Source organism: Dunckerocampus dactyliophorus, chromosome 5 (genome assembly GCF_027744805.1).
Source record: "Dunckerocampus dactyliophorus isolate RoL2022-P2 chromosome 5, RoL_Ddac_1.1, whole genome shotgun sequence".
Classification (NCBI taxonomy): domain Eukaryota; kingdom Metazoa; phylum Chordata; class Actinopteri; order Syngnathiformes; family Syngnathidae; genus Dunckerocampus; species Dunckerocampus dactyliophorus.
In genome coordinates this window covers 12,538,757-12,566,445 of record NC_072823.1, presented here as the reverse complement: position 1 = coordinate 12,566,445, position 27,689 = coordinate 12,538,757, and the positions used below count along the sequence as shown (strand labels likewise).

Below are 27,689 nucleotides of genomic sequence, written 5' to 3'. Positions count from 1 at the left end.
CTATCAGGACTTTCCAAAAAAATCCCCCCGTTTGCTGGACTTTCATATTTTCTGTGACAATTTTCCCAATGAAGATGAATGGACAATTTATTTGGCACCCCCAACTGGTGAAAAATAATTTTACATTTGCAATTACTGGAACTGCTTATTCTACAGGGTGACATGGCTCGGTAGGTAGAGTGGTTGGTTCCCAACCCAATGTTTGCTTGTTCGATCCTCAATCCCGCTGTAATGATTCAACATGCAGTCTGCATTTTTACTTTCCAACAGTTCAAATTCTGCTGTTTTTAGAATAAAAATGAATGGGCAAATTATATGGTGCCCCCTATTGGTGAAAAATCCTTTTACATTTTTCATTACTGTACCATTCAACTTATTCTACAGGGTGACATGGCACAGGTGGTAGTCTCCCAACCTGATGATTGCTGGTTCAATCCTCAGCCCTCGAGTAGTCGTTCGACATGTTTACACATTTCAACAATCATTTTTACATTCCAGCATTTCAAATTCCGCCATTTTTTGTTTGATAACCACTTTGGTTGGGAATCGAGCATCGATGGGAACTGGGACTAACATTCCGATTCTCCTGGGATCGTTTTTAAAACTTGTAAAAATTTTGATTCCTACTTTCGATGGCCGACCAGCCCGCCGACCGAAAAAAACTCCCACTAACCATTCCAACATCAAAATGTTCAGCTCATTCAGGACACACTGGCTATCTATCAGCGACTTTTATACAAATACTAACATTTTCCATGATTCATTACTTTGACATATATATATATATATATATATATAAAATCCATCCATCCATTTTCTATACCGCCATATTTGAAAAGTAAAATAAATTCTTTATTAATGAGATATATTATTAGATCATTTGCACTAATTTGCTTTGTCACCAATAACACAAAGCTAAGATGTTCTTTTTTTTTTGTTCAGATCGTTTAGTATCTTAGCAGCTTTAATGTAAAAAATGTATCAAAGTGGCCCCTCACATCCTTCAGTTATTCTCCTGACGTAAAGAAAAACAGGAGGAGCCCAGCCAATATCTTGGCTTAAAAAGAGCTTGAAAAAGCTTCTTTTTTTTACTAGGGTAACATTTGTGTGCCAGAATTCTCACTGAACATTTTGACGCTTGTTGGCATTATTAGTATAATGCCATGTAAAGAACAAATAACAATTAAAACAAAGAAAAAGGAAATAATGAATGATTAATGGGTTTTTGTTTTTTTTTTACACAATATTCCTTACCAAAATCTCACATCTTAAAATAGGACTAAATCCTCATTGTATTTAATGTGTAAACTGAATAGGAATGTAAGAGTAGATTTCAACACTTATTTTGTTTTCTGGAAGACACTAATGATCCTCGTGATGAAGTCCATTTTGGGTGGGTTGGGTTAAATGTCACTGTTAATGCATCACTGCCACAGGAAAAGGGAGGAGAAAGCCTGTGAAGGGCTTCAAATAAAAGTTGACCTTTTTCTATTGCATGCACTCTTTCAGACCGGGGTGCAGTTGCAGGTCCAGAAATGGGGAAAGGGTTCTTCATTAGCAAAGGCGTTGGGGTAGTTTGTATCATCCTTGGAGCTGGAGCAGTGGCCACTATAATAGCTCTGAGTGTGGTTTACTCCCAGGAAAAGGCTAAAAATAACAATGAAGTATCCCCAACTAATGGAGGAACTACACCCAAGCCCACTACCACGACTGCCGCCCCATCCAACAATCCTTGGGACAAATATCGGCTGCCCAAGAACCTGATTCCAGACCACTATAACGTCTCACTGTGGCCTCGTCTTACTGCAAATGAAAGAGATGGACTCTTTTTCTTTACAGGTAAATCTTTATTTGTCTAATCATTTCAAGGTTGGTCCTGCGGAAGAGGTCCATTCTTGAGGTCTTGAGAAGACATTTCGACACCCATCTCCTGTATCGCATTGTTTTGATTTTCAAGATTCAGTTTGATATTTTCATTTTTATTTTTCAATTTTCTTGCACACTGTTACCATTAGATGGAAGTTACATTTTGTGCAAGTGAATTAGTGGTTAATTCATATTCTATAGTGGAAGATGACGCAAGAAAGTGACTCATATTTTTTGACATTTTGACAAAATATTTCATGTCCAAAGTGATTCATACATTTCTCAACAGTATACAGTGGAACCTTGTTCCAAGAAAAAAACAAAACGTCCGAAAACTGAAGCAATTTTTCACTGAAGAAATAATGTAAATCCAATTCTTCCTTTCCAGACCCCCCAAAAATATTAACAAAAACACATTTTATAGGAAATAATTATAGTTTTACATGCAGACAACAATGCAAAATATTTATAAATGATGAATGGATGGAAGTTATTGTTGATGCGAACTTGCCGTACATCCTTTATCAAATTGCTGGCACTTGCGATTTTTTTATGTAGCAGTATGTCAATAAAAAATGCACAGTAAAAAAGCAGTGAGTCAGCAATGCTTTGTTTGATTTAGTGAAATGATACAGGGCAAACGGACTAGTTTTGTACAAAAACCGAGGCAAAAATTTTGCATACATTTTTGTTGAAACGCGAAAACTGGGGAGTACAAAAACTGTTTGACTGTAGTTGATTAGAATGTTGTAAATTATGCTGGAGGTTGCGAGCATCTTTACAATTGTGCAAAGAACGTTGGGATTCTTCTGGCAAGATCAAAGATATAAATTTTGCGAAGAAAAACAATTAATATGTTTTTCTTGAATACATCGAACACCAAGATTTGTGCCACTTTTTTGATTTCCATCCAGAAGATACCGATTTAGATAAATAAAAATTCACTTTGGCTCAAATTATGGCCAGGGTATGAGTGACATATCTATTAACTGTATATTTCTGTGTGATTTCTTGATTTTTTTTAAAACATTGAGGTTGTGGGTTGCGATTGACACATCGGTTGAATTTTGCGTCAGGTGCTAGATGGTGCAGTAGTCAGTACATAGTGTCAGCTATGCCCTGCTTGCAAACAGACACATGTTCATCAAAAGATAAGTTCCTCAGTTCCAAAACAATTGTCTGGGGTACAAAGAGTTGAAGGTTTGAATCCTGCTTCTTGGTTCTGGTTGTTACCGTTAGCCAACAATGAAGTTGGCTTTCAAGACTTTGTATCATGCCTGCTTTGTTGAAGATTCCTTGTTTTAAAGTTTAAATGATGTCAGAAGTCTGTGAATGCTATTGTATCATTCCAGGTGATTCCAGTGTAGAGTTCAAGTGTGCTGAAGAGACAAATCTGATTCTCATCCACTCCAATAAGCTGAACTACACCAAATATGAAAATAACCACTTAGCGATGCTCGTCTCAGTGGACGGTGGAAGCAAAGCACCATCAATAGTGTCCTCCTGGCTCCAGACAGAGACTCAGTACTTGGTCCTGGAGCTGGACGGTAAACTGACGAAGGACCACATGTACCGGCTCCACACAAAATTCACCGGAGAGCTGGCTGACGACCTTGGAGGCTTCTACAGAAGTGAATACATGGAAGATGGCGTGAAAAAGTATGCGAATACGGTGTCTAATGTGCTTGAATCAGTGCAAAAATACACCTTTATGTATGTAAGATTACATTTGCGTCCCTGTTTTCATGACTCTACATTGCACTGGACTTGGTTGAAATTTTTCCGAGAACTGTACTCGATGTAGTGAAATGCTAATTAAGCTGAATGTGTTTTATCACCCAGGTTTTTGGCCACAACTCAGATGCAGCCAACAGACGCCAGGAAGGTTTTCCCTTGTTTTGACGAGCCAGCTATGAAAGCCGTTTTCCACATTACTCTGATACATGACAGTGGAACTGTGGCACTGTCTAATGGCGAAGAAAAAGGTTAAGATACAAGGCAGTGATCGTTCACCTAGAAAACTGGTGTGCTAATGTTTTTGTTGTTGTTGTTGCATAATTGTTATATTCCATCGTAATGTTTTTTTAATGCAGAAACAAGCAACGTTGTCATCGATGGTCAGTCTGTGCTACAGACGGTTTTTGAACCAACTGAGAAAATGTCCACCTACCTGTTGGCGTTTATTGTCAGTGAATTTGCCAACATCAGCAACACAATTGGTGGTGTTGAGGTAATTTATTCATTTGATTAATGACAGCTATTTTATTATTTAGCTCTTTGTTACAGAGCTTAACATAGTACCAGTAGACCAGTAGACCAACAGACCCAGCGATGTAAATGTTTGCATATTGCATAGGTACTGTAAAAATAGCAAGTGTTCAAAATTAGCATAAGTTTACCCGATAGGAAAATCTCTGATTTGGTATGCACACAACTATCACATTGGCCTGAATACAAGATGGTCCCTCTTTAGCCAGACTCATTTTTAGGAATTTTCAAAAGACAAAATCAAGATAATTACTTGTCTCTTTTAACTCGTTTGCTTACTCACCTCTGCTACCGTTAGCTACATTAAAAAAGGAAACGAGCATGTCCAAGTTTATGTGTATGCGCTCTGTGACGGGTGACTCGGGTTCATTGAGTACCCGATTCACAACTTGCATGCGCAGAGCCTTGAGACGTGTGCATGCACTGTGACGGGTGACTCAAATGAATCAAGTTCCTGATTCACTTCAATGAATGACTCGCAAGAACTTGAGTCAGTTAAGGAATGGCATTGGTTGAATTTGGAATTGTACAACCTGAGGGGCTTACGACTTTTGAAGTTGCATTGCAGGCTTAAGTTTTTTTTTAAAAAACGGCAGAAGTAGAGGTTTGAACTGCTCATCTTCAATTTAAATCTAGTGCACCGCTTGTAAACTTTCCATGAAACATTGTTTTACTTGCCCCAACATTTCTTTGCATTTAAAATCTCAAGCTGGATATTCAGACAAAAGCACACAACACAGGGAATTAAACCCATACTATTAGAGGAATTGGATTGGTTGTACTGCATGTCATTTGTGCATGTGCTTCTGTTCTGTGTTCAGATCCGAATCTTTGCTCGCAAGTCTGCTATTGCCGCGGGCCAAGGAGCGTATGCCCTTAACAAAACTGGACCCATCTTGAAGTTTTTTGAACAGTATTACAATTCCAGCTACCCTCTGCCCAAGTCTGGTAAGTCAAGTGCATTTCATTTCCACTGTGTAGATGTACAGGTAGAAGGCAAATCACAATCTTCAGCTTTCATTTGGGCTTAAATCACCAGTGTTTTCTGAAGAATTTTAAAAGATGTATTCTTAGAAACATCTCAAAAACACTCAAAGTGGGCACAGTTTTGTCTCATGCTCTCTGACAAAGTCCCCCGGTTCCCCTCAAAGGGAATGCGTCTGCTTTAGGTTGGTGAGAGTTGTGAAAACGCTACTGAAGAGAGGTGCTGTATAATTTAAGGAAAGAGGAGCGGGGGATTGAAGGGTTTGGCTACACACCGGTTTCGTGCCCTCGTGAAGGCGATGGAAGGTGTTTACTTCTTCTAATTAGGACAAGCTGATCCACACTTAATGTTTAAGAAAACAATTAACCTAAGAACACAGGTGTCGTTCATGAAACGTTCTTGACAGCAGACGTCAGAAAAAAGTAGGAGCACAATGGTGGATTAAAGTCATTAATATAATGATGAAGATATAATGTTATTACATATATTTCACAAATTTCAAATTGACCATCGTAGAAATATGCTGGAGCCGATCCTAAAACGTGTGAAAATTCTGTCTTCAGGTATTTTTTTTGGGCCGAAAATGCTTCAACTTCAACTTGTGAACGCTATTCAGTGCCGGTCGTGTTTCAGCCTTCTTTACCTTGGCCTTGACAACTCGTGCTCCAGGACAGGAGTTTGACGTTCTGGAATATGGTGGCACTGGAGGATAACGACCTCCTGATAACTTCAAGTGTTTTGTAGTCAGTTGCATCTTTTCGTTTTTGTTTCTTGCGTTGTTGTTTGTTGTCGCGTAAAATAAATACACATCTTGGTGATTTGTGAGGCAATGTGGCCAGTGGCTTCAGTCTTTACCACCACATGCTTTAAAGCACAAATGCAGTCCTTATGCAGACATCAGCTCTTCCGATAAACTGATGTGTCAGCCTCATTCCATCAATCAGTTATCAACAGATACTGCATGTACGTATGTGCTCATCATATCATTTATCTCTAGGTGTTTGGCTTTTATGACATGACATTTTTAAACTGTATCAGTGTTTTGGCGTACATTATACACTACATATTAACTAACCTTTAACAGACACTACAAAGACATTTAAAGGCTATCTTGTGCAAACACAATGTGCACTATTGCTTTGACATCCAAATGTACTCCGAAAACATGTTTGTAGATATAAACGCTACCTTTTCCCTCTCAGCTAGAGCTGAGGTTATCTTTAGTTTCTTCATTCAAGCAAGCAAAGAAGACATGTGTTGTTATTGTAAGTGTAAAAAATATCTTCCTGCATGCAGATCAGATAGCCCTGCCAGACTTTAACGCTGGAGCCATGGAGAACTGGGGTCTGATCACCTACAGAGAGACAGCGCTGCTTTATGATGAACATTTCTCTTCCAACTCCAACAAAGAGAGGATAGCTGCTATCATCTCCCATGAGCTGGCTCACATGGTTCGTTTTTGCATCGTTTTAAAGAGGTCTTATCACTGATATTATTGATTGCTCTATGCTGCTATTTTAAGTTTTGTTAAATATTAGATACGTCTGTCATTTATGAATTGGATACCTCTTCCAAGATTCCATGCATGATTGGTTTCTTGGTACAACAGTTATATTTTCTTCTTGTGCTTCTTCAGTGGTTTGGGAATCTAGTGACCCTGAGGTGGTGGAATGACTTGTGGCTGAATGAAGGTTTTGCCTCCTACGTTGAGTACCTTGGAGCACATGAAGCTGAAGAGCAATGGGGTGTGGTAAGGACTTCCATTCAAGTTCACAGCCTCCATTATCACTAGCGGTGGGTGAAACTGCAAATTTAAGTTTCGATCCCATACCAAGTAAATACAAGATCAGTATTGCCCGTTCATATAATGATACTGATATGTTTTACTTTTTTCTATCATGTATTTGATACAATTTAACAATACAAATACAGTACAGTAGTACCTCGCATAACGTAAACCTCCTTTTAAGTAAATTCCACTGAACGTCAAGAATTTAAGTTTTTGCATCGTACTACGTAAGAAATTCCATATAACGTAAAGGGTCAAGTCGGTGCATGTTCAGAAATTCGATTTGAATAGCTCGCGCGACAGAGACGGAAACATTTTCCATGACTAACAGAGTACACTTGGTGACGCCTTCTGACGCTTCACGCTCTCATTGGCTGATTATCGGGGCACCGCCTACGCTCTCATCTCATTGGCTGATTATCGGGGCACCGCCTACGCTCTCATCTCATTGGCAAATTTATACAGCGCGTACGTGAGTTTGTGTGAGAGACAGGCTTCTCCCTTCAACCTCCCTTCCTCATCGTAGTCGCCCTTAAACTAGTTGATTGTTTTTGTTTTTCAGTTTTATTCATTTACAGTAATCTTATTTATTACCTTATTTATATTGGAATGTTACTGTACTACAGTATGTTTATACTAAAGTTTTCTTATATTTTCCCACCATATTTGGTGGACTGAATATTTTGAAGAGCCAAAGGGGTGAATTTGGGAAGATCTTGGCATGGATTAAGCTATTTACATGTATTTTACGCTTCGTATAACATAAAAACCCTATAATGTAAACGTTCTCGGATTATTTACGTTGTAGGGGCGTCTACTGTATGTAACATAATGTAACAATATCAACTAAATACTATTACACTATTACTAATACTATTCCAGCTGAGTTTTTGGGCGGGAAGAGGGGTACACCCTGGATTGGTCGCCAGCCAATCGCAGGGCACATATTGGCAAACAACCTTTCACACTCACATTCATATCTATGGACAATTTAGAGTCGCCAATTAACCTAACATGAGTTACAGCCGCCATAGCAGCCACACATGACTCATGGTCATGTGTGTTGCTGTAAATGTGTTCCGGGAGATGAGTGGGGGAGGACAGGAGTTGACGTCGGGGGTTCAGAGTTGACATTTAGCTTGGCGTGGGTTACGCCTGCAGCAATAACCCACGCTATTATTAAGGATGTTTATTAGGGATTATTGTGCCTGTTGTGAGATCATTCGACCCACAATAAAGCCTGTTGCTCTGGCGATTACGTAAGTCTGGTGTTTGTGTCTCACCAAACATTACAGTAACATTACTGACGCCGAGTGACCTAATACTAGGTACTAGGAATACTAGGAATACTACAGATCATTCACAACGTCTTTTGAATGCCTTATATTTGTATTTTAGTTCACTGAGCCATTTATATGCTTGAAAATGCTTCGTTTAGGTATAAATACATTAACTTAAATATGCATATGTTACGGTAATGAATATATTGTTGAAAACAAATAATAGAGTGAAGTGGCGAGGGACGACTGTCAAGACAACGTAACTATATGAACAACACCACTTAAACCACACGCAGATATTTGTGAAAATAAACAGAAAAATATCAATCTCTAATTACTGACCTATTGGATGGTAAAGCCTGTGATCAGTAGTGGTTCAGTGATGGTCCTGTTTCCTCCAACAGAAAGATCTCATTGTGCTCAGTGACATACACAGGGTGTTTGCTATTGACGCATTGGCCTCTTCTCATCCTTTGTCCTCCAAAGAAGAAGATATCCAGAAACCAGCACAAATCAATGAGCTGTTTGACGCCATTTCATACAGCAAGGTAACCTCGTGCACCGAATGGACTTTAACATCTCATTAATACAATCAAGTTTGCATCTTTTTTATTTAGCAATTAACAGACTATGACTATTCCCTCGTCTGTAGGGAGCATCTGTTCTGAGGATGTTGTCAGACTTCCTGTCTGAAGAAGTGTTCACAATGGGACTCAGGGTAAGGACTGTATGCATCGATATTTACCTAAGGATGATTAGTTGAACTCCTGTGTTGCTCCAAGGAATCACAAGTTTCACAGTTTGGTATTCATGTACGTGTCAAATATATATAATTGGAATTTAGCTACAATGGTCAACTCTCAACCCAAGCATGAGATAAAAATAGGTATTTGTATCTACCGTGTGCATAATGATGGTGAATAGCTAATTTACTAATACAAACGGCACCCCACACAGGAGCACAGAAAACGTTGTAAACAATGACTATGTTTACATGCAGTCAAATAATGCTATCATAACCGCAGTATTAGCAATAACCCGGTTGCGCACGGCCATGTAAGCACCAATAACCCTTTTGAAAAAACGAATATGCTCATATTCAGGTTTTTAAAAACCCGGATATTACCCCGGGTTACTCCTTTTTTAACCAGAAAATCGGGTCATGTATACGCCTGTCGGGATATCCCGATCAAAAGGAACATTCATTTGTGTTCTGCGCATGTTCTATTTGAAAGGAATCTTGTGTCTTTGGCAGGAACTACTTGTAAACATGACGACACGCAAAACCCCACACTTTTGGAGTGAGGGGGAAACAAGCCACATCATTAGTGTGGTGAAAGACACGAACATGATTATGTCTTTTATAGATGGTAGAAAGTACCGGCATAGCCAAATCTATCAGAAGGTGCGTGAGAAGTTATGTGAAGCAGGGTTTGTATGAACGCATCTTCAATGGTGTACGGGGGGCTCTGGGAATATCGCATGGATATGGATGGCACGGCCCCATTTCACGTCACGCATGTAAACGGGTTATTCGGAATGTTTCAGAAACGAGAATATTGACTTTAACCGGAATATTGACTGCATGTAAACGTAGTCATTGATAAACGTGTCAGATGAAAACAGTATTCCTAACATTTATTTCCCAGCTTTTCCCTCATTTTGTCTATGTCCTGTAGACCTACTTGGCAGAATTTGCGTTTGGAAATGCCGTCTACACAGACCTGTGGAAGCATCTGCAAATGGCAAGTCTCATTGTCTCTAATTACTGTACAGGACTTCAACCAATCAATAGTGCAATGACAAGCAAAGGTTTTTATTTAAGTAAGTCACAAAACAATGCAGGTGCGTTTTGAAACAGTCATGGTCTCACTAATTGACACTAAATGAAATGATTGTTAACATTTTTTGATCCCATATAAACCACTGTTATGATAATAAATAATAATAATACAATATTTTTTTTAATGTCACCTTTCGCTCTGTAAAGTAGCGGAATTGGCATTTATGACATGTACGTATTTTCTCGCAGGCAATTCGTACTATCTGTCAAAACGCTTTTCAACTGTCGTAAAGAGCAGCATTTCTTTTGCAATGTATTAAAGTACACTCACTGTGAACGCACATCATTTTGTATTTTTTTTGCCAACCAAACGTTTCAGTGAGTGTTGACGGTCAGTGGTAACATCTTCTTCTATTGAGAGGTAACCAGTTCAAAGATTCATACATGGAGCAGCGATGAGTCCGACCGATATTGGCACCTTAAAATAAATCTGCATTAATTACTGTAAATAACATTTAGGGGTTAGAGATATTTTTCAAAAGTGTTCTCATAGACAATGCCAGCATAGTCCAAAATAGTAAGTAATAATTGAGTGACAATTCTTTTTCTGATCTGAAAGTTAAAATAATTTATAGAACGGTAGAGTGTGGCTAGTTTACGACTTAATTTGTTTGTGATGGATTCAATGTGATACTCAAAAGAAAGCAAAGGATTAATCCAGAGGCCAAGATATTTAAATGCGCCATCAGTAAAAGAAATGGTCAGATCAAAGGCATCACTGAGACCTGGTCTAGTACAAAACAACGTACAACATGATTTATTTTTTTCAGAATTAATTTGTTTGATGAGAACCACCTCTGAACTGAGCAAACTCATTTTGCAAAGTGTTTTCAGATTTACTGACACGAGATGAATAAATTACGACGTCGTCAGCACATAGGTGTACATGACAATTAGAACATATTTTTGGAAGATTTGTTCATGAAAATAGAAAAAAGAAGTGGTCCTAAGGATGAGCCTTGTGGTACTTCCTTCATAAGAATTGCATAATCAGTGTTTTGTCCATTAAAACATACACACTGTCGTCTATTATGAAGATATGAATTAAACCAAAAAAAGCTATTTTGAGAGACACCAATAGAGTAAAGTTTATCAAGTAATAAATAATGGTCAACAATATCAAATGCCTTATTTAAGTCAAGAAATATTGCGCCAATGTGTTCCGGTGCTAGGGGAGATGAGTGGGGGAGGACAGGAGTTGACGTCGGGGGTTCAGAGTTGAGTTTTAGCTTGGCGTGGGTTACACCTGCAGAAATAACCCACACTATTATTAGAAATTTTTTTAATGGATTATTGTGGCGGTTGTGAGATCATTCAAACCTGCAATAAAAGCCTGTCGTTCTGGCGATCAAGTCTGGTGCTGGTGTGTCTCACTGAATATTACATTACTGACACCTAATGACCAGTGTAGAATACTACAGATCATCACAACATCTTCTGAATGCCTTATATTTGTATTTTAGTTCTTTTAGCCATTTTTATGCTTGGAAATGCTTAAACCCACGTCACAACTGGAGGGAACGTGAAACTTGTTCTTATACAGAAGTTTACTTTCATAGTTCCTAGTTTTGTTTAGCTTGTCATCTAATGCTCTGATTCTGCCTCCACAGGCCGTCGATGCCAGCCACACCAATCTTCCTGACACAGTCCATAACATTATGAACACATGGGTGCTGCAGATGGGCTTCCCTGTGGTTACAGTAAACACAGCAAATGGACTTGTGTCCCAGGAGCATTTTCTCCTGGATCCAGACTCTGAAATTACCACTCCTTCTCCCTATAAGTACGAACAACACTGCCTGTATACAACTGGGAACTGCATTTGACTTCCTGTTAATATTAATTGTAATGTATTAACCCAACTGCTATTTACAGCTACATGTTTTTTAGTGATCCCCGGTAGTGTAGTGGTCAACTTGCCAGTATTTGTTTGACTAGGTGACTGTGGGTGTGAATGTGAGTAGGTGTAGGTGTATTCTGCCTTTGGACCAAAGTCAGCTGGGATCGACTCCAGCTTTCCCAATCCTACAAGAAATTGATGAAGGGATGTTTTTCTTAGTATTAATTAAAAGAAGTGCCCACTTTGTTAGCAAGATACGGTGACTGCAGGTGTTTTCAATGAAATAATATGCTTGTGAATATTCCCATTCAGCCAGGTCATTGTATTCTCAGGGCACTGACTCAATCACATCTAGGCTATTCACGTTGTCCTAGAAGAGGCTTTGCCTATCATCCAAGCAGCCTTCGTCAGTTCATGCTCAAAGACTAGGTAGGACTTTGGAGTGTGGTCATTGGATTGAACGACTGTCGTTATGCACCACAAAAGAGTAAAACCGTTCTTGTCTGGACATGACCTCTACATTTTGAGGATAAATAATTCCTGCACCAATCCCTCAGACTAGAGCTATCCTATCTAGTCAGACTAGAGCTGTCCTACCTAGTCTTTGAGCATGAACCGATGAAGCCTGCTCAGATGACAGGCGAAACGTCTTCTAAGACGAATGAAATATTAAAAAGCCAGTAAAATAAGTAAATACAGTATATTATTATTCCTTTGCTAGGTCGCTACTTTCCAAACAGAAACAAAGCATAAATAACACCAGCAAGTAAATATAATATTTGTCTTTCAGCTATGAATGGATTGTCCCTATCAAGTGGATGAAGACTGAGTTCTCCCAAACTTCAAAATGGTTAACTGAAAAAACAGGTAGTGTAAATCACGAGTGCCAAACTCATCACATAAGTGCGAGGGTTGCCTTCAGGGGTCCAGTTGTAAAACTTAGATAAACATATAACTACATAGTTTCCTCTGCATTTGGTTTTAACAACACATTCAAAACTAGTTAACAGTTAATTAAACTTTCCTCCGCAGCCACAGTACCGGAAATGAAGACAACAGGCTCTGAGTGGGTACTGGCCAACCTCAATGTGGTGGGATACTACAGAGTCAACTATGACCAAGGGAACTGGGACCGTCTGTTGGATGCTCTGGATGCCAATCATAGTGTAAGACACTTTGTGACATGAAAGCTGTGTTTATCATGGGTTACAGTCATGGCATATTTCTAATATTACTAGTTTTATTTGATATTTTCTCCAGGCTATTCCAGTAATCAACAGAGCACAGTTAGTGGATGACGCCTTCAATTTGGCCAGGTACATGAATGGAACTTTCATTTTTTACATTTATTATACTGATCAGAATCTTTCAAGGGGACATTCAATGTATATACTCTGGTGTATACAGTGTACTTAACCAGTACAGTATATTTTGTGTTGCACACCACACACAACCAGACCACACACACAAGCAGGCATGCAAGGAATCTCTCCTTAGAGTTAGTCATAGTGAGGGGGGGCGCAAAAGGCCTAGGCAACAATGGGACTCAAACTGGGGCCCTCTGGTTCCAAAGCCCATATCCTAACTGAGACGTCTTAAAAAGCAGTTTGGAAATTTTGGAAATTGAAGTTGAAAGAAGTTAACAGTAACGTAAATCAACCTCATCTGTTAAAGCTTGAATTGAAAAACAATTGGTGTTAATAAGGAGTAGGCCGGTTACCAGTTTCAAGGTATAACATAGTATGGAAAAGACACAGTTTCAAAACCACTTCAATTCTGCGTCAGGCCGTTTCTACGATATGAGAGAAAGAGGAGGTCCAGCGCGGCTACTACGTAGAAATACTTTGTCACGTACTGTGTAATTCCTCGCAGTGGAAACAGGACTTCAATGTGTTGAAACCACAGGCATTTACTGTGCTGTATCTGCCTCATTAGTACGGCCGCGCTGTTGTCGCCGTTGTTGGTCAGCATATTACTCACGTCGTGGGTCACCGAATGTGGAGACGTGATTGAGAACGAGACAGGAGTGGAGGATGAGTGGCATACTCTCCACTGAACACCAAGCATTTGAACAACATTTAACAATGTCTCAGTTGCTGACAACAATCACATGGCCCGGAAACGGACGTTTGTGGAAAAGTGTGACCTGCCACTATGAAATAATAATGTAACATTACAAGTTAGGAACTTGGGTCACTTGACTGCGTTTATTTGCATTTTGCTTTTTTGTTTTTGCTAAGAAAATATCTATTGTGTTGTGACTTGAGTTGCAGGATGAGCCACACTAGACTGCATGTTATTTATTTATTATTTATTTTAAAAGAATTCAGTAATTTTTTGCTATTTATTTTAAATACACATCACTTTCATTGTGTTATATTATGTCGTTTTGACTTTTTTCTCTTTTCAATACAGATATTTCAAAATAACACTTTTTAGAACTGTAATTATAATACAGTGAAACTGTGAAACCCTGATTTTTGCCCAAGGTTATCATACCATCAGAATCTCATACCGAGAAGACCATCAAACTTGACTATCTCGAGGAAGTAAAAGTCGTAACAAGGTTTCCGTAGGTGTTCCTGCGGAAGGATCATTACCGGTGCGCTAATCTTAACAACACCTATGATAGTATATTAGTATACTATGCAGGCCACAGTTCAGGCCTATAAGACAATCACTGCACTGTACAGCAAAAAGTAGACACTAATATATTTGTCACCACATTAATCAATAACGTTAGATTGGTAAAAATGTTTTTACTGACCTTGCCCTGGTACTTACGTGCAATATGCAGCTGAGATATATAAAACTGTAGATGTGATAATGTTTCATTCACAATGTTTTTTTGAAGGGCGAAGATCATTCCCACGGTGTTGGCGCTTAAAACCACCAAGTATCTGAATAATGAGACGGAATATATGCCCTGGGAGTCAGCCCTCAACAACCTGGACTTCTTCTACCTCATGTTTGACCGTAGCGAGGTTTACGGCCCCATGCAGGTGGGCTTCCTTTCTGTCATCAGAGACACAAAACTGTACACTGCATAGACAAAAGAATTGGGACACACTGCTTCACCATTTTATCTGCACTATACTATAAACACTCCAGAATGTGATAGAAAGTCTTCCCAGAAGAGTGGAAGCTGTTAGTAGCTGCAGTTAATAGCTTCCAGTTTCCCTTCCTTTAAGAACTATATGTCCCAACACTTTTGCCATAGAGTGTATTTTATATGCACATCACAATGTTATGTCCCCAATGTACAGGGAAATGTAAAATCTGCTTCTTGCTTGTTTTAGGACTATTTGAAGAAGCAGGTTATTCCTTTGTTTAATTATTATAAGATGCTGACAGGACAATGGACAAAAGTACCAGACGGACACATGGACCAGTGAGTAAACATTCAAGCAGAATTGTTTTGACCCTGTGGAGAGAAATAAGATAATAGAATCTACAGTATTACTCTGTGACAGGATAAATGAGACTTGAGGTAAATCATGGTTAACTATCCCATTATGTGTGAGCCATAGAAGTCATGTGATGGATGTTATATGGCGCCTCCCACCAGCATCGATTTACATACGCTTACAAAAGAAATTGAATGGCATTGTTGAATGGCGTTCATTTGTAGGATAACGTGTCAATTTACAGTACATGCTTATTAAATTCTAAATACTGTAAATACAAAAACATGGGACGTACACATAAATACCTACAAAATTAAAATCCTGTAAATAAGTCAACAAAATACAATTTTAAGAACATGTTAAGTGTAACAATCAACATTAAACAGTTTAAATAATCACGGTGTGCACAAAATAACTCTCTGTATAAGCTACATTTACACTACGCCATAACTTTATACTAAGACAAAATAAAATAACTGTCCAAAAACTCTATAAATATCTATATACAACTATATGCAAAACTATGTACCACAATTACGCAAGTGGGGAGAATTATTTTTCATCGTTTGGAGTAATAATAATTGGCCGTTGCTTTACATTTGAATCATTGCAAGCGTTTCCTGATTTTTTGACAACCCCCGGAGGCCACGGCACCCTCAGCAGCTGCCTATATATTGCCTAATGGGCCAGCCGGCTCTGGGAACAACAATACAGTACTTCAAGTCTATGTAACTCAAGAATGGGAAACTTGTAGACAGAGTTCTTGCACATTAAGGATACAAATAATTAAAAACAAAATATTTGGATCCAAAAGTACAATAATGTATTCACCAAAACACATAATTTCACCACAAAAATATAGTCAGACTGAAAGTTATGCTATGTTGACAGTACATGGGGAGACTATATATTCAAAATATACAGTATACAATAATATAATATACAGTACCGTCCATAAAAAATATATTTCAATGTTCATAAAGTGCAAAACTGAACAAACTTGATTTGAAACAGTGACAATATTGTTGTTTGATGCTGTTGCGTTAATACTGTATCTTTAAAAAAAAAAAACAATCCTTACAGATTCATAGAATCCATTGATATTTTGTCCCGCCCCTAATTTTAATGTCACCTTTATGTTGTCATTCATAGAATCAACATAGTCTAACGTGGCCAGGAACAAAGTCGTCTTCAACGTGACCATGCATTGTCCTCTCAGGAATGCATTTACACAAAGTACAAATCCCTACTTCATGCTTGCATTAATCACTTTGTTTCTTACTGCAGGTACAATCAGGTGAATGCCATCAGTCTGGCTTGCAGGACAGGCCTTGAGGAATGCCAAAATCAGACCAAGAAATGGTTCAAGCAATGGATGGATTCTGGAATCAACCCGTAAGTGATTGAGTGCATTGAGTCAGTGATTTCCTACTGTGCTTAACTGATGTTTCTGATGCAATAAACTTCATTAATGAAAGGTAATCTGTTTTCAGGATACACCCCAACCTGCGTTCCACCGTGTACTGCAATGGCATTGCAGCAGGGGGCGCTAAAGAGTGGGATTTTGCTTGGTCAGAATTTCAGAATGCCACCATTGCTATTGAAGCTGACAAACTCCGCGCTGCTCTGGCCTGCACAAAGCAGCCTTGGCTGCTCAATAGGTCGGTTCAGCCCACAGCACTGATATGAGTCATTATTTACACCGGACAGCATGATTACATGTACCAACTCAAATAAATGCAACGCGATCTGCTCAGGTACCTCGAGTACACACTGGATCCCAGCAAGATCCGAAAGCAAGATGCCACCTCCACCATTGTCTACATTGCCAACAATGTGATTGGTCAGTCTCTGGCTTGGGACTTTGTCAGAGCCCATTGGTCATACATTTTTACTCAGTAAGTACAAACCAGTTTTTGTTTTTACCTATAAAGTTTGCTCAGCATCACAACCACAATAATTGACAGCATGACAATGCAAATGTGACGTCATGAGTTAGATAACATATCTACATGACCTTTGACTTACGCTGCCTAAACCAATGAAATGTTCTCACGGTCACAGCTCCATCGTCATTGAAAACAAACAAGCCGAAAGGCAGTTTTACACTCACGATAATTGTGAGATTACTTTTATTGTAACGCTTGTTGGAATTCAAACTCAGCCGTACTATTTGGACAAAAGATGTCCACCAGTCCATTAAAATACAAATCCCTTATAGGGCAGTCAATATTTTAGCCATCATAAGAAGTATGTGACTTTTTTAAAACTTTGAATACTTATTACATTTGAATGATATACTCCTGATGAAAATTTGAAGACTAGTTGAAAAATTGCAAGAATTTACCTATCTGATGGTGGACAAATAAAACATAACATCTCATTACTTGATTAACACTCACCATCATTATTATTGTTTTAATGATTAGTAAGCAATATTTTTAACACATTGTATAAATCAATAACAACATAATAACATCATGTCCATGTCTTATTCAGATACGGCGGTGGATCCTTCTCCTTCTCCAACCTCATTAATGGAGTCACCAAGCGCTTTTCCACAGAATTTGAGCTCCAGCAGGTGAGAGACACCAGAGGGGGTTTTCAAAGTCCGACATTGTGGGCCTCTCTCCGGGGAGCCAAACAGCTACTGCACCCCCTTGAGCTAGCAACCCCTCCAAACAACTAACCTCCAACATACACTCATACACATGCAGACGTAACTTGCCGTTATAAGTAGTATTATTATTATAAGTAGTATTATTATAAGTAGTATTTGGTGGTTTACACACATACCCATAATTTGTACAAGGGCTAATTCCAAATAGTGACGTTACTGTTAAAGCGGAGTGATCTGGCGCCACCCTGTGGAATATTTACAATGAATCCAGGTCAGACTTTAAATTGAATCCACATATGTCAAATAAGATTAATAATCAATAAGATAATCAATTAATCAATAAGATTAATAATCAATATTTCAGAATAATTCCAACTCATATTGGTGGGGATATCTAAATTAATTCCTCCCAGTGATTATTTCCAAGATAAAACGAGTTAAGGCCAGGCTGGCTTCTTAAAACTTAATTGATGTAAAAATGAGCTTTTATCATTATCTCCCACCATCACCCAACTAGCAGTCAAGCCTAAACCAGCTCATATTGACTCACAATTCCCTCCTTTTTATTTCACATTTTCATAGTGAAATAACTTGTTTGAGACTCTTGGTGCCGGTTATAATTGATATAATATAATATTAACTATTAAATGTTTTATTTTTGAGCAATCCCTGCTGTATTTTACATTTTTTAACTTGTAATTAACCCGAGGGCCATCAGCAGCCTCCCCCACACTACTACATGTGGTTTGATCCACATCACATGGTGGACATTTGATTAAGTTTGAGCAGCATGGGAGCGCGAGTATCCCGCCTGTAGAGGGCGCCCATTTTCCCCCTAGGGAATGCAGCCCTGGCGGCCCCCAGGGGAGCCACACATCAGACTATGAAACCCCTGATTCTAGATCATTATCCATTCATCAAAGTTCAGAACTGTCTTTTTCAGTAGTTGTCGGCCATTAATCTGTATTGTAGCTTCTGAACACATATCAACAATGCCCGTACTAATGTGAGTGTTTTTTTGTGGAAAACAAGCAGTTTTCTACAATAGATTACATGTTGTGTTATTTTGCTCAAACCTACTTTATTACATGATGACCATCATATCCAATAATTTGTCTTTATTTTCCATTATAGCTGAAGCAGTTCAAAGCAGATAATGCCGAGGTTGGTTTCGGCTCCGGGACTTTAGCAGTGGATCAGTCCATCGAGAGAACCATTGCCAACATTAAATGGATCGCAGAGAACAAGAACAGTGTCCTGAAATGGTTCCAAGACGAATCAAAACCCTTATGATACCCGCACTTTCTCTCTAATGCACAAAGAAACACATCCTTGTTTAGCAAATTCTATATTTAAAAAAAGTTAGTTCTTTGTGCTTGACAGAGTAGGTGTACAGAGGCAAATAAGATTCTTATATATTTTAATTCCTTTTGAAAACATAATCTTATATATTGCTTGGGTCCTATTGCATAAATATAAATGAAAAACTTGCACGTACCCAGTCATGGTAACACATAGCCTTAATTGTCCACAGAATTTTTTATTGATAATGAAATAAAAATTGTGTGTTTTTTAAATACATTTTTTATTTGTATTAAAAATTGTGTTAAACATAAAAATGGCAAACTGTCTAAAAATGAATACCATTATTTATTATTCTATTGTATGTAATGTGTCCTAAAGCTTTTCTGGGTTTGTCAAAGTTTCTACCATCAATGTTCTTCAATAAATGCATTTACATTTACTCACTCGCTTCTGTTTATTTTTGTCAAACTGAAATACTGGTACCATGTACAGAAATATTTCACTTTAAACAGTAGAAAAACTACCAGTTTTGTTTGATACTGCATATTTATAAATGTACTGGGCTATTGCTTCAATGTAGAAGAGATTCAACTCTTCAACTCAAGAATTGTATTATGTATCTATCTACAGTATGTCTATCTACAGCTTTGTGTAGCAGGTTATTGCTTGTTTTATGCATCATTTCAGCTGTTTGAAGGTTTGCCAGATCAGCGCATTTTAATCATTGTGATTTTAGGACTAAAGTGTGTGTTCTCTCCAACTAGCATTGTGGATTATCCTAACTGACCTTTTTTGTAGTACGGTTGGTGAAGTGTACTTTCGTAGTTCCCCATATCTGCACACAATAACTTAGATATGGCCAAACCAGAGTATGGAGTGATTTTTGGTCCCGAATTAATTTTGCTTTGTTCAGTACTGAAGTATTTCTTGCCGCTATATGTAGTATAACACCTAGAAATGTATTGTCATTGTCTACGCCGTCTATTTGCATTCGTGCGAAAATTTGACTCAGGTTCAGGAATAGTCTGTTTTTATCAAACCGTCTTTCTAGTGTAGTCACGTCATCTGTAATCTGCTCCGTCTTACCCATGGCCCTGAACAGGATAAGCAGGAGGAAATTAACAAAGCTACCAATGAGGATAAGAAGGGGTTGAATTATCATCATTGTGCGATAAAGCTAATAAATCTTTGTGGCATTCATGTGTGAACTCTCATGCGGTGTTTTATGAGGGCTGTGGGAACATGCACTGAACATCGTTATAGATAAGTAAGAACAATATATTGCTCTTATCACACACCGCATAGTTTAGCTGCACACTACTTCCTCATAAATCATCCATTTTTTCCCGAATAGGAAGAGGACTGAGTTACGGAGGAACAAAGGCATACCTGTAAAATGCTTGTGATAACAGCTTCTTGTCACTTTGGATCCGAGACCCTGGAAAGTAAGCATACTTTGGCTAAAATTGCCTTTTTCTTGTTGATCATTTACCGCTTCAATGGACGGTTCAGGAATTCTTTGTTTTGGTCATACGCTGTGTCCAGTATCTCTCACTGATTCAGTCTGTTTGTGTTGTTTATCAGGCAATGGAGAAAAGACGCAGGGTCAGCAAGTTCTATATTGTGTGTGTGCTCTTAGCCCTGGTCTCTGTAGCAACCATTGTCACGCTGTGGACTATTGCCCTGACTGGAGATGATGAGGTTGATGATGTCACAGCTTCTTGGGACAGGTAGGATATTTGTCTCATGTTTAACAGATCAGCAACATTCTTTTTCTTTACATAAGAAAGCGTAGTTGCAAACTCTGAGTTGATTGATCGTTCTGGTCACACCAGACCAAGTGTTCTTCCAAGCGGTGTAGAAGACATGTCCATCCATCATCATCTATGTTGCTTATCCTCACTAGGTGTAGAAGATATGAATAAAATATATGTGCTAACACAATTGAAAGCATCACCTTCTTGGCAGTGCAAAAGTGTTACCTGAAGAATCATATATTTTTCTGAATCACATGCAATTATTGGAATCCGCCTGTAAGCGTACATACATGTGTCGTTCTATCCCCTCAGGTACAGCCCCCCCACTTCTTTGGCCCCTCCCTCCTACAACAGTACTGTGTGGCCCTCTCCCAGCTCGGACCTTGACAGGTCAGTCACAGCCAGGGCCAGGCGGGCATTTTCACTTCACTTTTGAAAGAACGCAACACTTTTGTTTTTGCTCCCATCTTTCATGAGCGGAACTCAAAAGATCTAAACAGTTTTCTAAGTGCAGAGAAGGTCACAAATCTGTCTAAATCTGTGTTAGTGAGCACTTCTCCTTCGATCAAGGTGCTGGTTAGACAGCATGATTCTTGGACGGATGTGCCTTAGGCTGGCCACAGTAAAAGGCCACTTCAAATGTGCAGTTTTACTGTGCATTTGTCCCTCACCACATCGTGATTCAAAGTTAAAATTAATTTAAATAAATTAATTTATAAATAAGTTTAAATAAATTAATTTATAAATCATGCTGTTTTATGGTTGAATATGACCTGTTCGAAAAAAAGGCATACTTAAGCAAATTGTACATATTTTTCCCTCTAAATTAAGCATTTTCAAGCATAAAAATGGCTAAATGCACTAAAATACCAATAGAGTCGTCCATCGCTACATCACGGTTTGAACATCGCTCCCTCACTCTATTGCGATTTTTCTGTGGCCTATTATTAGTCAAAAAATATTGGAAGACATGTTATATGTAGTATTCTGGTCACTAGGCGTCGGTAATGTTACATTGATGAGACATGACTTTCCCGTCACACTGCATGGAATCAGCCATGGCATGTCTGAGATGATCGAGTGAAAAAAATTGATCCTCCCATTGCGTGTGGAAGTGGTACATTTTTGGCTTCTTACTTTGTCCTTCTTGGGGAGGCTAACTAGTTAGCTCGGTAGCTTGCTATGACAGAGGAGGCCCTCTCTTATGTCCCTGCAGGGATCCTGTAGCCTGTGGAATGTGGTATAAACAAAGAATACAGTCAGCTCTCGCAAAATTGCGGTTCAATTGTCAAAAATTAATTAAGGAATTAAATTATTTTCTGGGTTATTAGTAATGTGTTTTTGGATTATGATTTCTGGATTATGATTTCTGGATTAAGGTGATTTTATGGTTCCTTTTTCCATATCATATAGCCAGTAGCAGGGGTGCAGCCAGGAATTCTGGGTCCCATGGAAAAAAATCACTTTGCCCCCCCTTTTATTAATTAATTACTAATTAATTACTAATTTTATTACTGTTTTTGGGCCCCCAGGTAGTCAAGGGACCTTGGAATTGTCCAACTTAAAATGTGATTACAGTTTTACCACCTCATCTCACGCTTCCCCCAAAGTGCTCTGGTGCCTTCCTGGGGACTTTGAAAACCTCTGTACTAAATCATTATCTCCTGTTTCATCAAAGTTCAGAATTGTTTTTTTTTAGTTCATTGGGTATCAATCCCCATTGTAGCTTCTGAGCACATATGAACAAGATTATGTGCTTCCCACTACATCATGTACACTCATTTGGCTGTATTCTGCTTTTGTGGCAAACAAGTAGTCCTCTAAAATAGATTACATGTTGTGTTTTCTGCTCAGACTTCCTTTATTACACGATGACCATCATTTCCAATCATTGCGCTTTATTTTCCAGCTGAAGCGGTTCAATGAAGATAATAGCCAGGCTGGTTTCGGCTCTGGGACCTTGGCAGTGGATCAGTCCATTTTGAGGAGTAGAGTACCATTGCCAACATGAAATGGATTGCAGGAAACAAGAACGACAATGATTCAAAGCGAAATGAAAATCCTTACGAAGCCCTCATTCTCCTTTTAATGGTATTGAATAAACATAATATTATTGCTTTGTTCTTCCTTTGCTGTTAGTCAACAGGAAGTTTACTGGATGCTTCATTAGAAATGTCAAATACAGGACTGCTTATTTGTAGGATTTATTGAACCTACTGCTAATTGAGCCTGACCACTAACGCCGGTTCCTTATTTTGCAACTTTCAATATTATATTAATTATTATATTATATTAATGGCTGAACGGTGCGCCATCTTCACAATGCAATTTTTCTGAATTCTGCTTCCCATCGTGGCAGCCAAACTGGTGCAGGGCGCACTACGGAAGTGAATGCCTCGTAGACTGTCTTATCTATCGAGCATCTTAGCTGATGATGCTGCTGTGCTCTACCTCGCTGTAGAAGCAGTTGTATGCACCTGCCAGCTCACACACGCCCCCGACCCTTTAGGTCAATAAGGCATAGTCACTGTACAATCTTCTGAAATTGACGTGTCTGCCAATGAAATCAAATGCTTAAAGTTGTCTTCCAATCAGATCTGTCCAGCGCTGCAAACCCCACCTAAAGGTGCTTTGTACTCACAAACTCATTTGCAATGTTACCAATAAAAATAAGATTTCGCCTCCACATTTTAAAAAAGGCACTAGGTTAAACAGAAACTTAAATCTATTCAAACAGAAACTTCTGATTTGAGTCTCGCTTCGGATAAAAATATATTTCAAGTATTTGTTAAAGAGATGCTTGCCTGCTTCCTGAAAACGGCTGATGTCCCCTTCAGCGAGGCACCTACCCCCCTCGACCTTAGTCTGAGTGTGAGTATGCATGTGATGTATTTTCCTCAATAGAAAGAAAAAAGTCAAGCCCAATTATAGTGCACTGACAATTTGGATTTAATGGTCTGATTTGTCATTGCCACAAATAAACACATGTAATAATAAATAGCATCCAAATCAAAGCACCTATGACATGAAAGACAATCACTAAAACAAAGAACAAATGGTGGCCTTTGCTTTCTCTGTTTCCAGACACAATTGAAGACACAGGGAAACCAAAAAATGCTATAAACCATTGGTTGGTTATTTCGCTTTCATTGTCACAAGATATTTCATTATTGGTGTTTTGACAATACATCAAACAATCACTACATTTAGATGCACACAATATTCCAGTTTGAAAACTTTTGAGACATGCAAACACCTTTTTCAAATTGCCAATTCCCAATCAAGGTCATTTTCCGATTATTAAAAACCCAATTCGGACCCCTGGCATATGCCTGAATAAATGGTTAGTCGGATTGTGGGATTTGTTTGGATGGCATCGGCGGTGAGGAGGACACCAATGTAATGATAGATAAACTTTTCTAGATGTATCTGAAAAACCTAAACAAGTCAGTTTCGTTCGTTCAATTGATCAAGTAATGGTTTTGATATGAAGGCAAGAATTTTGTCTTTGGGGTCTGGCTTTTTGTCGTCTTCGTCTGACTTCAAGACGTCCTTACCTACGATATTTGGACATGTAATCACACGGAATGTTCTTATTTCTTACAGACACAAACATGTCTTGTCCTAAAAAGAATACGAACCTTAACCGGAATTTGTGTGCATGTAAACATGGTCAATGAAAAGCAAAGACTCTCAGCGTCCTTGATTTACGCTTTCTAGCTGCACTGCAGCAACACAATACAATAAATAATGAATTAAACACCTTTGCACATCTCAGCCAGCAGTAAAGCATGAAATATGAAAATATAAGCAATGTTTAAAAAAAATGTTTTTTAGCCCAATATGCCTGTAGAGAACTAATATGGAATATTTTGTTTTTCTAGGAGTTGGACTTTAGTACTTAGATTGTGATTAAAAACCAATGATCTAAGGTTTGTATTTTGATGGAGTGTACCTATAGAATCACTGGTATTGTTTTCAAGTGCGGTAGCTATTGTCAGAGGCCCGTCTTACGCAGCAGTGATTTCATGATGTCATACCTGTACATGCTGCAGTGGTAACCAACACCTGTGTAAAGATTCTAGTAGAGTAGTTCAGTGATTGCTATCCAAATAAACAGCAACACCATCGTTCTGTTGACTTGAATACAAACAAAGCGGTGTAGGGGGAGTTCTTTTAACAGCAGAATGTATATTTTTGTTTGGGAAGAAGAGTCAACAAACAAGGAAATCTTCTCTTTGGAGAATGTTTCAACGTGTCATGTAGCTTCTCACACAGAGTAATATGAAATGTGTGTCGCATGCAGAGAAATTGATAATTTAGATCCACAATCAACAGTTCTCAGTTCTCAGGAAGGGGCAAGGGAGGCAAGGAGACAGATGCTTGCACATGTTGACAGACATAAACACGCCAAGAGAAAACATTAGACAGTCATGCAGTCAATCACTAGCCCACCAATCCAAAAATACATGTCGACGTCAAAACTGTACAAGAAAAATAACAACAAAGACTGCATCATCCACACGCACGCACACGCAGCAGTTAGTTGGGGTGTGTTACTGATATACAAAAAGAGCTTTGCATCAGTGTAAATATGGTATTTGTATATCATTTGACCATGCATGACAAAAAGACCCAGGGCCTGATCTACTAAAGGTTTGCGTGTATAAAAACAGGTGCCATCTTAATAACGGGCGCAAAGCTGATCTACTAACAGACTGCATTTCTCCAATGAGCAAAATAGTATGTTTGCCTTCTTGAATATGCAGAATAGATGCACATTATCAGAAGTCACAAAATAAGAGCAGGTGCAAATGTAATAACTTAACACTCACTGTGTGTCGGTGTTTCTGCATTTATTTTTAGCGCGTTTGAAAGGCAGGTGCAAACGCTAGCGTTACGCACAAATGGCTGCGGTCATTGTGGAGGAGGCGTAGGTGCAATGATAGACGACACAGAGAAAGACTCTTCCGTGCACTTGTCAACATATCTGGACTGTCAGAAATAAAAATAGTAGACATATTTTCTATCCAGCAATGCCATTTTAGAGCTGGTGGAACAGCACTGCATCTGGATCGCTCTGCCCACCGTCTCATTTAAATACGGTGACTGGCAACACTTTCGAACCTGTTAAAAATGGCACGCGCACTAATAGTAGGTGCGATTTTTTGTTTTGTTGACACAATTTAGCACTCATTATTTGGGATCTTAGTAGATCAGGCCCCAAGTGTTTTATATGTCTCCACCTTGCCTTTTGCTAAAATCACCACCATTTAACAATCTGATCCAAACCTCCAAAAAATGGGAAGCACATGGGAACTGTTGGACATCTGTAAATAAGTATGCTTATATTTTACATTGTATGCCTTGATGAAAATCCAGTTCAATTATCATCACGTTTGCTCCCATTAAATCACTTACACGTCAATGTTGGGAATATACTAATATTTTTTTGCCTTTATAGAAGTCATTTTTCTAATTTTGACTAACACTGTCAGGTGAGTATTACTCAAACAATATGCTTAGGATTGAGGTCAGTTTTATTTTTTAAAATGGATATCTGCATATATTATGTAATCATTTAATATCTAGTTTTATTGTTTTTTGGGAATTTGACAAGCACTCATATCTCTGATCTTTTTCACCATTTCAAAGGAACCTCGTGACATGTTCAAGAGCACTGTACATTTAGAACATTGGATATGTCTGTGTTTGGACATGGAACCATGGCATACACTTAACATCTCTCAGCATGATGCTGTACACTGCCAACACAAAATAAATATATTGTTCACTCACCGATCTGACAGTGTCTATATAATGCCACCATTATGATTGGGAAGTTTATTAATGATAGTACACAGACGGTTGATGTCAAACATATCTATTGCCATTGCTATTGACATACAATAGTTTTGTTTTCATTTGCCAGTTAATAAAACTATTACTTATTAGGATCAGAAACTGCTTGAAGATACAGAGAAAATAGAACAATACTGAAAGTCAAATATGACATTGTTCACACCATTTTAGAGAGAGACCCCTTTAGAAATATTTGGACAAACAGCATGAGGTTGGTAGTTGTCCACCGCTGTAAATGTAAATATTGACAAACTTCTGGTCTTTAGACTTTTCCAAAAAAGGTTGTCTGTTTGTGATGTCATTCCCCATCATGCATTCAACACAGAGCAGGTGGAATGATAACCGAATGGATGATGTAATTATGGTCACTCAAGTAACAGCATCATCTGGAATATGACTTTCACACATCGTCCTGACGCCTGAGCCTTAAAACAAACTATCCATCTGTGTTTTTTTGTAATCACACAAGTACTAATCAGCCCCTGAAAGCTCATTGCTCAACATGAAAAACATCACAACATGGCATTTTAGATTTTAAAGGTGTTAGCTGTTTGCGTTCTTGCTTTCGAAAGAAAAGTGCAGTAAAAGTCCAGTGGTGCTGCAAAGACTTCCACATCAAGCAAACACTGTACGCAGGTCTTGGAACACTCTTCTTTTTAACAGACCTCACTGGAGGATCTTCTCTCGTGTGTCAGGCAATTTGAGGGCAACCAGACCGCCGCAGACCAACGCAGCAAAGGACAGCAGGATCGGGATGGCTTTGGTGATACCCACAAAACTGGCAAAGATGGAGCTGCCAAGAACCGCAGCTAGCTTACAGAGAGCATTCAAGACGCCGAAGGCTGTAGCCCTGGGATACAGACAGAT

The 27,689-nt window shown here is 38.6% G+C and overlaps 2 protein-coding genes across 5 annotated transcripts in view; one reads left to right on the top strand and one right to left on the bottom strand.

The window, feature by feature from the left end:
* The first annotated feature begins 1,535 nt into the window (after positions 1-1,535).
* On the top strand, positions 1,536-19,191 carry anpepb.1 (alanyl (membrane) aminopeptidase b, tandem duplicate 1). The gene is made up of 21 exons (XM_054776582.1): positions 1,536-1,839; positions 3,219-3,525; positions 3,709-3,851; positions 3,960-4,096; positions 4,956-5,082; positions 6,416-6,570; positions 6,756-6,869; positions 8,593-8,736; positions 8,841-8,906; positions 9,868-9,945; positions 11,642-11,814; positions 12,662-12,738; positions 12,904-13,037; positions 13,132-13,187; positions 14,726-14,873; positions 15,171-15,262; positions 16,566-16,673; positions 16,772-16,939; positions 17,036-17,176; positions 17,778-17,859; positions 19,033-19,191. The coding sequence occupies exons 1-21, from the start codon at positions 1,536-1,538 to the stop codon at positions 19,189-19,191; spliced, it is 2,913 nt and encodes a 970-aa protein (XP_054632557.1).
* A 4,689-nt stretch (positions 19,192-23,880) lies between these two features.
* Positions 23,881-27,689, bottom strand: part of LOC129181440 (synaptic vesicle glycoprotein 2B-like) — a 39,143-nt gene continuing 35,334 nt past the window's right edge. For all 4 annotated transcript variants that reach the window (XM_054776655.1, XM_054776654.1, XM_054776652.1 and 1 more), the window contains one exon: positions 23,881-27,672. In XM_054776655.1, the coding sequence (XP_054632630.1) occupies positions 27,489-27,672 (184 nt within the window). In that variant the 3' untranslated portion in view covers positions 23,881-27,488. The remainder of the gene's footprint in view (positions 27,673-27,689) is intronic.